The following is a 13,905-nucleotide window of genomic DNA, read 5'->3' as shown; positions in this document are numbered from 1 at the left end:
CATTGTGGTACATGACTCTTTTTGAATTATGTTTTTCTCAGGGTATATGCCCAGTAGTGGGATTGCTGGATCGTATGGTAGTTTTATTTTTAGTTTTTTAAGGAACAGTGATTTTGCTATTATATACTAAAGATGTTCTAATTTGTATTTTATTTTACCATGAGTTATATATATCCTATATTATTTCAGTCATTTGAAATTTGTTGTGATTTGCTTTATATTCTTATAAATTTTTGTAAATATATCTAGTGAGATTAAGTATAATGTTTATTTTTGCCACCAATGAGTACAATATTCTCTATATTTCTACTTGGTCAGTTTTATTACTTATCTTGTTCAAACCTTCTATATCTGTCCTGATTTTTAAAATCTGTCTAATCTGTCAGTTTATGAAGTGGCTATTGTAAAGTCTCCCATTATTATCATAGATATGTCTATGTTTCTTTGTAGTTCTGTCAATTTTTGCTTTACACATTTTGAAGCTGTGTTATTAGGTGCTTAGACCTTTATTCTACTTCTTGGTAAGTTGAATCTTTTATTATATGGAGTTTTCCTCTTTATCTCTAGTAAAACATTTGAATTAAAGTTGTTTCCTGGAATTCCCAGGCAGTCCAGTGGTTAGGACTCTGTGCTTCCACTGTAGGGGACATGGGTTTTATCCCTGCTTGGGGAACTACGATCCTGCAAGCCACATGGCATGTCCAGAAAAAAAGTTATTATTTCCTGAATATTAAAAGTAATATTATAGTTATTATTTGTATAGCATATCTTTTTGTTTTTACTTTCAACTTTTATTTCTCTTGTGTTTTAGATATGACTCATAAATAACATGCAGTTAGTTAATTTTATTATTTTAATCTAGTCTGATATCCTTTATATTTGAACTAGGGTCTTTAGGTCATTTACATATAATAAAATTGCTGATAGATAAATATCTGAGTTTAAAACTATCATTTTCTTTTTATTTAGCTTTTATTTATGCTTTTTATTTAGACTGCCTAGTTTATGTTTATTTTTCATTCATTTCTTCCTTATTTGGATTGATATTTCTTAAATAATTTTATGTTTTCCTTCTCTTCTAATGTAAAAGATATACAAGCTGTTTCTATATATATTTAGTGCATGTCCTAATAAAATACACACTTTACTTTTCAAAGTCTTTTTACTTACAGAAGTTGTATTTGGTTCTTTTTCTAGTTTATTCTACTTTCTTCTAGTTTATTGTTTTTATTGTAGTTTTATTCTAGTTTATTGTTCATAATATCCTGTTCTCTGCAGATATTTTAAGCTTTTTATGTGGAGGTCATAGTTCTTTTATCATATGTGTCTGATAATTCAAAATATGCAGTATGTGGGGCTTAGTTTCTCTTCTAATTGTTTCTGTTGTTTCTTTTTCATAATTCGTAGACTCTTTGGTTCTTGGTTATCTTTTATACCTATCAGTGCCTCTGAAAATATTGTTTGTGGGGGTTCCAGAAAACCAAATTTGAATATATTATTTTCCAGAGATATTTATGTTTGCTTTTGTAGGTCACCTTGTGCATATTTTGCAGCCACGTAAAAGTAAATTCATGATGAGTTTTCTTGAATGAAACGTTAATGTGAATTTAGGTTGCAAACCTGAGAGAAAAGCTTCCTGTGGTTTAAAACCTTTGGGGAGAAGAATCTTTCTGTCTTTATTTCTCCATGTTCAGTTCAAACTGAAGCAACACTCCTGTAGTCTCCTGAGTGTTGGAGATTAGACACAGACTTACTTCTGATTCATTGATACTCTGAAATTTTGGCTCCTGGAGCATCTGAGCTCATGTGAGTGAGTGAGTGAGTGTGTGTGTGTGTGTGTGTGTGTGTGTGTGTGTGTCTGTTCATATGTATGTAGTCAAAGTCCCCATCACTGGAAACTTTTGTTTTGGTTTATACCTGCCTACTGTATGATATAGTCAAAACCAAAACTTGTTTTTGTAATTTTATTTTTTTCTCTAACTTTTCCTCTGGCAATTGTTTTTATTTTATTTTCTTGAGATATTCTTCATTCTGTTTTGTGTAATTAAAGGTGTTGAAGAATGTTGGTTTATGTATTTATCTGTCCAACTCTGGGTTCATTCCCCCCAAAATAAAGTTTTATTTTGTAATTTTAGTTTTTTAATTTTCCTTGAGACGGGGCTTGAAAAGAAGTACTATTATGTGTTATTTACAGTAGAAATGTCAGTTTATGTTTGTCAGTTGTATTAATTATGGTGTTTGATTTGTCTTCATCTTTGTCAGCTTAATCTGTTGCAAACTGAGTAGTATGTTAATTTACCTCAACAACGCAATATCTTTCCTTTATCTTTTAGTTGTAAGTTCTTGTTTTATGTATCCTAAAGTAGTGTTATTGAAAGTAGAAAGTCTTATGAGTTGCCACTACTGGTAGGGATGAGGAAAAATAGCATCTATACCTGTATATGTTTCAAAGAACATTACAGTACAAGATACATTATATCACCACATACATTTTTAGCTAATTCAGCCTTTAGGTTTCTAAGTTATGGTATTTGTGTGACATTATCTTGTCTTTCCTAACAACTTTTGGGTCTATATATTCTGTTTTAAAAGATGGAACATGTGTCATGTAGTTTATCTTAATTCATTCTTGACAGCAATGTGTACCATTAAATTTCCTTTTAAGACATTGAATTTTGTCTGTTTTCCATTACTTTTGACAATAAGACTCTTCCCTCACTGGTTTTTGTTGCTATCTCTTCTAATGAGAAGTTGAGAAGACATATCTTGAATTGTACTAATTCAGAACCAGGGAGCCCCAAATTTTAGAGGTATCCAAATAGAAGCCTACAAAGGAGATGGACTAGAAATGAACAAAGTTGTATTATAACTAGGATGGTAACATGGAGTCCAAGGAATTTTAGAGGAAGAAGTTGTGGTCAGTTCTATCAAAAAGAAAAAAAAATAAAAGAAAAGAAAAAGAAAAAAGAGAAAGAAAGGAAGTTCAATCTAATTGGTGCTCTTAAGTGTGGGTTATATTTTTAGTACCCACATTACTGGTGATCACTGACATAGTACATAGTTTCAGTGAAATGATCAGGGAAGAAAGCAGAATGTAGTTGTTAAAAGAATGAATAGAAGACAAATAAGGTGGATTTAACAATTACAAATTACTCATGCAAGAAACTTGATTGATGAAGAAAGGAAAGAAGATAACTAGAAAAGAGCATATCAATAGAATATTTTTTTAGATGGGAGAAACTTGATTATGTTTACAGTCTAAGAGAAAGGAGTCATTAGGGAAGAGGGATCTAAGATACAGGTGAGTAGGAGAGTTGATGGAGGGAAAAGGAGTTGATGAGATCAGGATCTTGGGTTGATGGATTATCCTTAAAGTGGACAGGTTAACCTTGCTTTATGAAATGAATAGAAGAGAAATTAAGGGTAAATATAAAAGTGAATGTTTTTTGTAGGTTGGGGCAGGGCTGATGTCTTAAGTTCAGTTCCACAGAAACAGACTCTGAGATTAGGATTCATGTGAAAGTAGTTTATTAGGAAGTAATCCCATGAAAAACCAGAGGAGTGGAAAGTGAGGCAAGGAAGGGAAGGAGGGCAAGCAAGGATAGTATGTCAAGCAAAGTATCATGGAGACAGTGTGGGTCACACCTCAACGTTGTCCCCATCAGAGAGCTGCAGTATTTGTACCTCTGCACCTGTTAATACCGTTTAAGGGCTACCCAGGTTCGGAGAGAAGGCACAGCAAAGTCAGTATAGAAGAAACTGATAAAAAGATACAAGGGGATATGGGTGAAATGCTGTTAGTATGTGCTATGGATGTTTTGTCTTTCCTGAGCATCTTGACTTTTTCTTAAGAATGTTGTAAATTTCCTTGAATAGGCAACTTGAGATGAATGACAAGTTTAGAGCAAACAGTTGAGAGGAGTAGTGGAGAGGGCTGATTTATGACAAATCAAAGAATTGAATGGTTCTGGCCTTGGAGACTGATTTGTTGTGGGGCTGCTTTGCATGACGTGGAGTTTTCTTCAGCAGCAGTCACCAGTCTAAGAGAACACAGATTTTTTTTTTTTGGTTTATTGGTCCAAGAAAGTATTTCTGAGCAAATATGGTGGAAGGTTGTATATGCAAGGTTCTGGTGAAGGAGTAATTCAGGTGATTTACTATTGGCTCCAGCCTTGAAATGAAAGGAAGTAGCACTAAGCAAGCCTAAGAGAATAGGCGATAATGGAAGGATCAATAGACACAAGCTCTAATTTCAAAGAGCAAGTGGAGTAGAAGTAATAGTTTAAAAACTAGAAGAATAACATAATAAAGACAGAAATTAAAGATACTGGAGTTTAAGATTTTTGATGTAGTTATGGAGCAATTATGTATAAGATAGAATGTGGCTGTGAGCATAGATTGATAAAGTGGAATATATAGATACATTATCAACACCAACAATGAAATACTGAAGATGATGGAAGGACATAAAAAGTGTGAGTTGAGCACTGTTTTTGAATCAATGTGGGGAGGCTATAAGGAGGTTGGTGTAAGACTAATGAGGGCAGAGGGTGTTACAGATAGATGGCATGAACCTCAAATGACGAGTGTATGCACACAGGAGAAGAATAGTTTCAAAGTGGCATTAAAGAGATGAGATAATTCTGATCCTGTCTCTCAGTTGCATAATGTGTGGGACTATGCACATGCTACACTTCAGAGGAAAGTTAATGAAGTAATGTCTTTGACGTAAACCCAACTTACTTAAAGCAGGGAGAAGGGGAGATTTTTCTGTTAAGAGGTTGAGGACACAGGAACATTTGTTTCCCATAAAATGAAGGATTGAAAGGCATGGGGGAAAGGTAGTCTTCAGAATATATCTCTGAGAAGGAAAGGATCCCTAGAATAGTGTGGGCATGAACGCAGAAAGCATTCTTTTTTCCAACAAATACTTTACTGAGTAGCTACCATATGCCAGGCACTGTTCTGTGGCTTGGAAATAGAGATAAGGTCTCTGTTCTAATGAAACATACCTAGTGGGGGAAACAGAAAATAAACAAGTAAATATATGATGTAATTTTAGGTAGTGCTATATCCTATAAGAAAAATGGTGCTGGGTAAGGGGATAGAGAGAGATGAGAAAGGAGCATGCAGTTTTGGATAACAGTGATCAAGGAAAGTTTCTCTGAAGCAGGGGCACAGAACTAGAATCCTAAAGAAAGTAAAGGAGTGAGCCAAAATGATTTATGGAAGAAGAGCATTTATGACAGAGAAGAGCAAGTGCAAAGCCCCTAAGGCAGGAGCATGCTGGATACTTTCAAGGAACAGTAGGAAGATCAGTTTAACCTGATATGAGTAGTGGAGAGGGAAAGTAGAAAGAGGTGAGATTCAGAGGTAGCCAGTGGTCAAATCAAGTAGGTCCTTATAGGTCATGACAAGTACTTTGGATCCAATGAAAATCCACTGGAAAAATTTGAGAATGGAGTGTTATAATCAGACTTATATTTTTAAAAACTCACTCTGGCTGCTGTGCAGGTAATGGACTGTAGGGGACAGGAGAGGAAGGAGCAAGACAAGTTATGAGGCCATTCACGGCAGTCATGGTGGTGAGAGATGATGGTTTAGATAAGCTTGTGGGCATTGGAGGTAGTGAGAAGTGGTTAGAGTCTGAATCTGTTTTGAAGTCAACAGGATAAGCTGATAGTTTGGATATATGGTGTAGAAGAGAGAAATCAAGGTGTAGATGTGGTTTGGGTATGGGTGGATTTGATGTGAGGTGTGTGAGAGAGAAGAGTTCTTGGTCTAGTGTTGTTTTCACTTCATTGATTCCCTTTTACTCTGTTTTGTTCACTGCTGTACTCCCAGCACCTAGAACCTGGTAAGTAGATGGTGCTTCATAAGTTTTGAATGAATGAATAGTGAGTGGTTTAGGTGGAGTGATAGGTGAAAATACTTGATTGGCATAAGGGGAATCAGAAAATGAGAAGTGAAGAAGTTGACATAGTGATATCAAAAATTATTAACTGAATTACCATAAATGGAAGCAGAGAAATTAGGAAAGAGGTGGAGGGGGATGTCAGGTCAAGGGAGGGCTTCTTTTTTTTTGATCATGGATGATAATTACATCATTTTTTTATGCTGCAGGAAATGAGCCAGTAGATAGGGAAAAAATGACAAGTGTGGGAGAGAGAAGAAAATCACTGAATTAAAATCCTTGAGCAGGATACAGGGAATAGGATCCAGGGCACATGTACGAGGGATAGCATAAGATAAGACTAGACACCTCTTGTAACAAGGGAAAGGTAGAGTATATGCCTGAGATTCAGGTAGATTGTAATAATTGATATTATGAGGATAAAATCTTCTGATTGTTTTATTTTTCCTGGAAAATAAGAAGCAAAGCCATCTGTTGAGAGTCTGGGAGAAGAGTTACTGGAGAATTAAGGAGAGAAAAGAAAGTAAAAAATAGTTGTTTCAGAAAGTGGGAGAGTAAATTGGTTTGGCAAATGTAAAAGGATCATGGGACGTAAAAGGATCATGGGACATTTGAAGTATGTTGGGGAAAATTTAGAGAGAGACCAGTCAGGAATAATTATGGATTTTTCTCCAGCTATATTTAGCTGCTTAGTTGCAGGCAAAGAGATGGATTTAACCAGGGCTTATATTTTTTTCCAGGCAGTCACAACAGAGTAAGGGAAAGGCAAGTGTGTTGAGGGTTCACAGCAGAGAATGATTGTAATGATTTTAATTACGTACTATGTATGTAATCCAAGTAGGATAAGAAAGTAAGAACACCAAGGTGATGATGGGAAATTTAAAGGTGGTAAGATCAAGGGATTAGAGATAGGACGGTAGAAGGGTTGACAGTATAAAGGTACTGGATGAAAAGGGTTGGAAATATATGATCAGATAGTTATTTGAGACCATAGATTGGTAATGACAAGATTTAAGCTATGACCATGGGAGTGAGTGGCTAAATTAGGATGGAGCTGAGGCTTGTTGGAGGGCAAGAGATCAAGGAATTTATTTGTAGGTTACAGTGACCAAGGATTATTATATATCAAACATAATGCTTAATTCTGTACATGAATTACACCATTTAATTCTTATAACACTCCTATGTGTCAGTAGTACCATTATCAACATTTTATAGATGAGAATATTGAATCAAATCACTCACCCAATGTCAGATTTCTATGTGGTAAACCAAGGATTGGAACTAGGATCTTTCTTACTCCAAAACGTTTAATAGTGACAGTGACCTGAGGCTGGGTAGAATTAGATGGCCTTAAATGAAACTCTGGTGACAAATTGAGGCAAAGAAATGGCAGATTTGGCTTCATAGTATCTGGGTAGCAGCACTTGGGATACCTCTGTTCAGGTAAAGTTCTGGCAGATAGTGCCTCATAGCATCCAAGCAGGGGAGTTGGTGGGCAGAGTGTTGGTATCTAGTACTTTCTAAGCACTAAGGTAAAGGAGTTTTAGGAATTCTTATAGAAGAATGTACTGTATCGGTGCCTTGTACAAAATGGATGCTCAAATGTTTGTGACAAAATGAATTTATATTTGGACAGGATATAACAGCTGACTCATCCTGGTAACAGGTCTTTAGCCAGGCATTTTATGTATGTTATATTATTTAATCTTTAGAATTCTTAGAGGATGAGTATTATTACCCCCATTTTATGTAAAAGAATGAGGTCTTTAAAGCCTAACATGACTAATATTTGGTAATTCCAAGTAGTCTCTTAATCTAGTGTGTTCCAAAGCCCATCCTACACCCTATCCTTTATACTATCTTACCTCATTTAGGGATGTGACTTTTTCAAAATAACATTCATTAGCTATTTATTAAGTATGCATTATTTATCAAGCACTTTTCTATGCATTGGACATATATCTATGGATAAAACAAGCAAAATTCCTTGTCCCCATTGAGCTTATATTCTACTGGGGAAAGAGACGATAAAAAAAAACATAAAATATATGCTAGAAGTGCTAAAAGGGAAAATAGAGCAGGCAACTGCATAGGAAGTATCTGGGATGTGTAGAAGGATTGAATTTTTAGATAGGGTGGTCAGGGAAGGCCTCAATGAGAAAGGTGATATTTGGATAAAAACCTAAAGTGAAGGAATGAACAAACTATCTGGAAATTTGATGGAAGAATATTCCAGGTAGAGGCAATAGCAGATGCAAAGGCTCTAGAGCTGGAGCAAGCCTGGCATATCCAATGAGTGGCAAGGAGGCCATATGGCTGAAATGGAGTGAGTAAGAGAGGAGGGTAGTAGAGGTTAGCCAGCTATTTGGGGATAAGATCATGTAGGTTCTTGTAGGTCATAATAAGGCTTTTTGAAATGGGAAGTGATTGGATGGTTTTGAACAGAGGAGAGACATGATCTGACTTAACACTTTATAATTTCACTCTGTCTGCTGTTTAAAGAACAGACTGTAATGGAGCAAGGGCACAGGCAGCAAGACCAGTTAAGAGGCTTTTATAATGATCTCAGCAAGAGATGACAAGCCAGAGTAGCAGCAGAGGTGATGACCAGTGGTTTTATTCTGGATATGTTTCCTTTCTAATGGAATGCCCATGAGACTTGTTTATGGATTGAATGTGGGGTGTGAGAGTAAAAGTGGAGTCAAGAATGACATCAGAGTTTTTACTGAGCAGATGGAAGGGTGGGGTTACTATTACTTGAAATGAGAAAGACTGCAGGAGGACCAGGTCTGTGTGTGTGTGTGTGTGTGTGTGTGTGTGTGTGTGTGTGTGTGTGTGTGTGTGTAGGTGGATATTTGAATGTGTTAGGTTTAAGATGCTTCTCAGACATCTAAGTGCAGATATGGGTTGCAGGAGAGATCTAGGATGGAGATGTTAATTTGTAAGTTATCAGCTAATAGAGATTTCCCTCTGGTTAGTTCCTTGTACCTTCCTTTAGTTCTTGAGCAGAGTGAATTGATTGAGTAACCATTGTTATTTTGGCTATGCAATTACATATTATGGTGACTTGAGCATGTGTCATGATTGTGTGTTCCTGTACCATAGATAATACATTCTAATACCAAGATTCTCTGAGCCTGCACAAGGGTTGTTACCTCCTATATTATAGCCAATCTGCCCCTACCAGAGGGATCTGCCACTGTGACCATGGTTATCTGAATACACTCATTGGTTTTAAGCTCATGTGTCATCGGTGTTTATTCATTTGCTCTACTTATATGAGCCATCAGTGTTTATTCATTTGCTGTATTTATATGAGCATACACCATGGTTGTCTACTTTTGCAGTGTATACCGGCTTCTTTATACTAACTTTAAAACTAGTATTAGGTTTTACATTCTGCTCATGCAACATAGTTGTTTGAATATTCATGTCATTAGATGATGTTCTTTGCTGTAATTTTCAGTATATTCATCATGGGTATGTGTAGTATTATATTTGTTTGTTTATGTTATAAATAGCAATTTATTCACCATGGTCATCGTTACTTGAAAGATATCTATTCTTCATTATGGTCACTTGCATCTATACCTTACCTCTCAGCTCCAGTGGAAAAATTTGAGCATGTCAACCTACTCTTGGACCATGGCTCCTGTTCCTGCATCATGGCAGTCTAGCATGGCCATCTACCCCTAAACCATGTCACTTAATTCTTGTATCATGGTTGCCATGATACACACATTGTATATGCACACATCGTGGTTAAGGACTAATATACCAAATACTTCTTCACATTCATCATGGTTGTTTAAGCATATACCATAGTTGTCTCCAGCTAGGTAGATGCTTCATCATGTTTGAAGGCTCTTTATTCAAGTGTCATGGTTTATGCACTATGGTCACTTGAAAATTCAGCAAGGTTGTTAGAATAACTTTGAGTGTCTGCTCTTCTACTGTCCTTCTCTGTACTGTTTGATGATCATCTGAGCATGTACATGGATTTATGTTCATTTAATGCTAATATATTCTAATGTGCCATATTTCTCTGTACATATATCAGGGTTGGGTCTGTTTTATAGATATTTGCTAACTTGCTAAGACTCTGCTTCTTCCAGTAGCATGTTGTTTTTTAATTAGAACATTAATTCTGGGCTTCCCTGGTGGCGCAGTGGTTGAGGGTCCGCCTGCCGATGCAGGAGACGCGGGTTCGTGCCCCGGTCCGAGAAGATCCCACATGCCGCGGAGCGGCTGGGCCCGTGAGCCATGGCCACTGAGCCTGCGCGTCCGGAGCCTGTGCTCTGCAACGGGAGAGGCCACAACAGTGAGAGGCCCGTGTACCGCAAACAAACAAACAAACATTAATTCTGGTAAAAAAAAAACACATGACAATCAACCATTTTAACTGTACAGTTTAGTGTTGTTAAGTATATTCACATTGTTGTCCAGCAGTCTAGTGGCATTCTTTTGATCATGTGCAATGTCTTAATGAAATGTGTACCAAGGCCCTCTTCTCTTGTTCAGTGGTTAGTAGGTTTATGTGCTATGGTTTTCTGACATATACCATAGCCAAATGGTTTTATATCATAAATGTGTTCACATGAATAATAATATTGTTTGCTAGCAAGTGTCATGGTAGTTGGAGGGCATGTATTATGTCTAACCTCTTTTATATATAATGGATGTCTTCTCATGCATAATGGTTATTTGAACATGTATCTTAGTCATGAGTTTATATAACATTGTTGTCTTCTTATGCATCATAGTTTTCTCCTTCCAAATCATGGGCATTTGTTTCTGTGTCATTGGCATCTATGCTTAGTGTGAAGATTTGCTCCTTGTTTACCATGATCATTTGAACATAAGCCATAGTTATATACTAGAATAGCATAGTTGAACATACACTATGAGTATCTTTGCTCATGCAGCATGGCCATCTTCTCCTAAACCCAGGATTGTTACTCAGGCACTCATGTTTTTTAAGCATGCATCATAGTTCTGTCCTATATTCCATGTATTATTTCTACAATTTAGACTTCATATCCTGTACCAAGTCTCTTTGTTCCTGTAGAGTAATTGTCAATCATGATTATATGAGCATTAACCTTTGTCATGTGATTTTCAACCTTAGGGTCTTCTAAAGCCCTGTGGATGTTTGAGCATATGTCAGAGAGTTATTGCCCATACTACAGCTGTTTCTCTTGCCCCAGAATTGTCTGTTTATGTACCATATTTTCTTACTCATATGCTATGGTTTTCTTAACTGTACTGTTTCTGTTGATTTCTGTAAAATAGCCATCAACTCTTGTACAGCTCATGAATCATGAATGTCACAGCACATATTAAATTGAGCATAAGAAATTGCTGTTTTGTGAAAGAAAAATTGTCAAATATTGGCAAATTTATGTGATACAGCCAAATACTATGACTATTTCTATCTATAATGTGGACATTTTCTCATGTCAGAAATCCATCTTTTCCTGTATCATAGTTTTCTATGCCTGTATCAGATTCAATCTAATATAGAACCTAGTGGCTGCCTTGGGGCGGGGGTGGGGTGGAGTGGTTAGGATCAATTTAGAAAGATTTTGTTCTTCATCTTCTCATCTACCAGAATAGCTCTTCAGCATGTATCTGTTTTACATATTAGTGTCTTGTACAAACTTTCCTTAGGAAAAACGTTTCATATCCTTCTATGCCCTCTGAAAATTAAACCACCTATATGACTGTAAAAGAGTATGGTGCTGGGTCAGAATTAGGTTTCCTTCAAGTGGTCAGTGTCTCAAATTCAAAGAAGCCATAAGGTTTAGAGGTAACAAGCAAGTGCCTCTTTACACTGTTTTCTTAACCCCATGTCCTGGGTAAACCTCCACCAATCCAGAGTTCATAAAACAGCCTTGCATATAGGCAACTCAAAATTGCATAATTCTATCGTCAGCATAGTTTGCTGACCACGTAGGGACTTCTGTACCAGGAGACTAGGCTTGGATTTCTTTATGTTGTGGCCCCTATATGGGACTGGTTTTGCCCTCAAATATCTCTTTACGGGAAAACATTGCATTCCTATTCAGGAATCATGGTGTCTCATCATTCAGCATTTTCTCAACCCGATTCAGAGGATACAGTCCATCTTCTCCAGGCCCTTTGATATTTTGGAAAACTGCTTAACTGTATCAAGATGAGAATCAATCCCAAAAATTCTATAAAGAGACTCCAGGTCTTAATATTCTAGGATTTTCTACAGTATTATACAGTTATTCATGGAAAAGGCATTTGTGATAGTAAAAAATCAAACAGGATGGGGGAAAAATAAAGTGAAGACATGAGAGATTATTTTAAGATCTCAGATTATAAGAGGTAACTGAGGCTAAGAGAAGTTCTGTGACTCACCTAGTTAAAAGAAGACAGGGAAAAAGATGGCGTTGTAACCTAAGTATTCCAATTACTGATTTAGGGTCTTTATACTACCCTCTATTGGTTAGGCTCTGGTATAATCAAGAGAGGGATATGCCAGGAGTGAATTTTGGTGGCATTGATGAACTGCAGAAGGAGGACTGTAACAGTAAGCATTTAGTAGCTGTATATTCTGGAAGTTAAATGGCTCTAATAGAGTTGAATAAAATATTTTTTTTCACCACTTCTTCCTCCTTCCCTTTGTCTTCTACTCCTTTCCCCTTCCTCTTTCCCTGAACATGGAACTCACAGGTCTCTCCAAGTTGGTGCCTAAGAAGATGATAATCACACAAATAAGTCAGTTCTACATGACTAGCCTTGGGGTTCTCTTCCTGATTAATATTCTCCCTGGAACAACTGGCCAAGGGGAATCAAGGCGACAAGAACCTGGGGACTTTGTGAAGCATGATATTGGCGGGTAAGTACCCTTAACTCCTAGAACAAAAGAAGACTGTGATAAATTATTGCCTTTGACCAGAGCTTTCTTTTTTAATTGAAGAATAGTTGAGTTACAATATTGTGTTAATTTCAGGTGTAGAGCAAACTGATTCAGTTATATAAATATTCTTTTTTTCAGATTATTTTCCATTATTGGTTGTTACAAGATATTGAATATTGTTCCCTGTGATATACAGTAAATACTTGTTGCTTATCTGTTTTATATATAGTAGTGTGTATCTGTTAATTCCATACTCCTAATTTATCCCTCCCCCTCCCGTTCCCCTTTGGTAACCATGAGTTTGTTTTCTATCTCTGTGAGTCTGTTTCTGTTGCATATGTAGATTCATTTGTTAAGGAGGGAAACTTGTAAGAAGTAAGGGAAGTGAGATAGGGAAGGAGCAAAAGTAAAACAAAGGTGTGATTTCACTTGAAGTGTAGCTTCCATTTGACCCCATGGGGAGATACGGAGCATGAATGGCTTTTGTAGCTTCATCTCAGTCAGTCATTGTCCTCCCAGGCATTTTACAGTGAGATGGTTCCCTTCAGCTGATGGTAATACCCTGAAGTAGCCGGGGGATGGTTTTACTGGCATAGTAAAAGAAATCTTGACGTAGTAGTAACAGTAAATTCTATATTTGGTTTCTTCATGCTTTTATAGCTATGCTTTCTACCCTTCACTTTACAGATTCAATCAATCCCTAAGATCTGTCATTTCTTCCTCCCACATTCCTTGGATTCATCTACTTTTTTCCAACTTTCCTGCTACCACCCTAGTTTAATCTGATGTTGTCTTCCACTTGGACTACTGCAAGAGTCTCTAATTGGTTTTACTTCCTAAAGTATGTAGCCAGTGTTTCTTCCACAATGCATGTTGCATTATATCTGTCCTATTTAGAGTTACTTAATGACTTTCTATTATCCCTAAAGTCCCAACTCCTTAATATGATTTTATAAGACCCAGTATGACCCAGCCTCCACCCATTTGTTACCCTTATTTCTTAGTCCTCCTGTCACCAAACTTTATGTTCTTCAGCTATTTTGAACTTCTTTTGACTTTAAAAGTCAACCTCACTCAGAGAATATCATTACTAGAAATC

The 13,905-nt window shown here is 36.6% G+C and overlaps 1 protein-coding gene across 3 annotated transcripts in view; it reads left to right on the top strand.

The window, feature by feature from the left end:
* GABRA3 (gamma-aminobutyric acid type A receptor subunit alpha3) overlaps positions 1 to 13,905 on the top strand; it is a 254,155-nt gene that overhangs the window by 94,844 nt on the left and 145,406 nt on the right. The window contains exon 2 of one of the 3 annotated variants that reach the window (XM_032619687.1): positions 12,620 to 12,785. In XM_032619687.1, the coding sequence (XP_032475578.1) occupies positions 12,646 to 12,785 (140 nt within the window). In that variant the 5' untranslated portion in view covers positions 12,620 to 12,645. Of the gene's footprint in view, positions 1 to 12,613; positions 12,786 to 13,905 lie in introns of those variants that run through there. The other 2 variants (XM_032619686.1, XM_032619688.1) reach the window with 2 other exon arrangements.

The sequence above is a fragment of the Phocoena sinus genome, chromosome X (assembly GCF_008692025.1).
Source record: "Phocoena sinus isolate mPhoSin1 chromosome X, mPhoSin1.pri, whole genome shotgun sequence".
In the NCBI taxonomy this organism is placed as follows: Eukaryota; Metazoa; Chordata; class Mammalia; order Artiodactyla; family Phocoenidae; genus Phocoena; species Phocoena sinus.
This window is presented reverse-complemented; position numbering and strand designations above follow the sequence as displayed.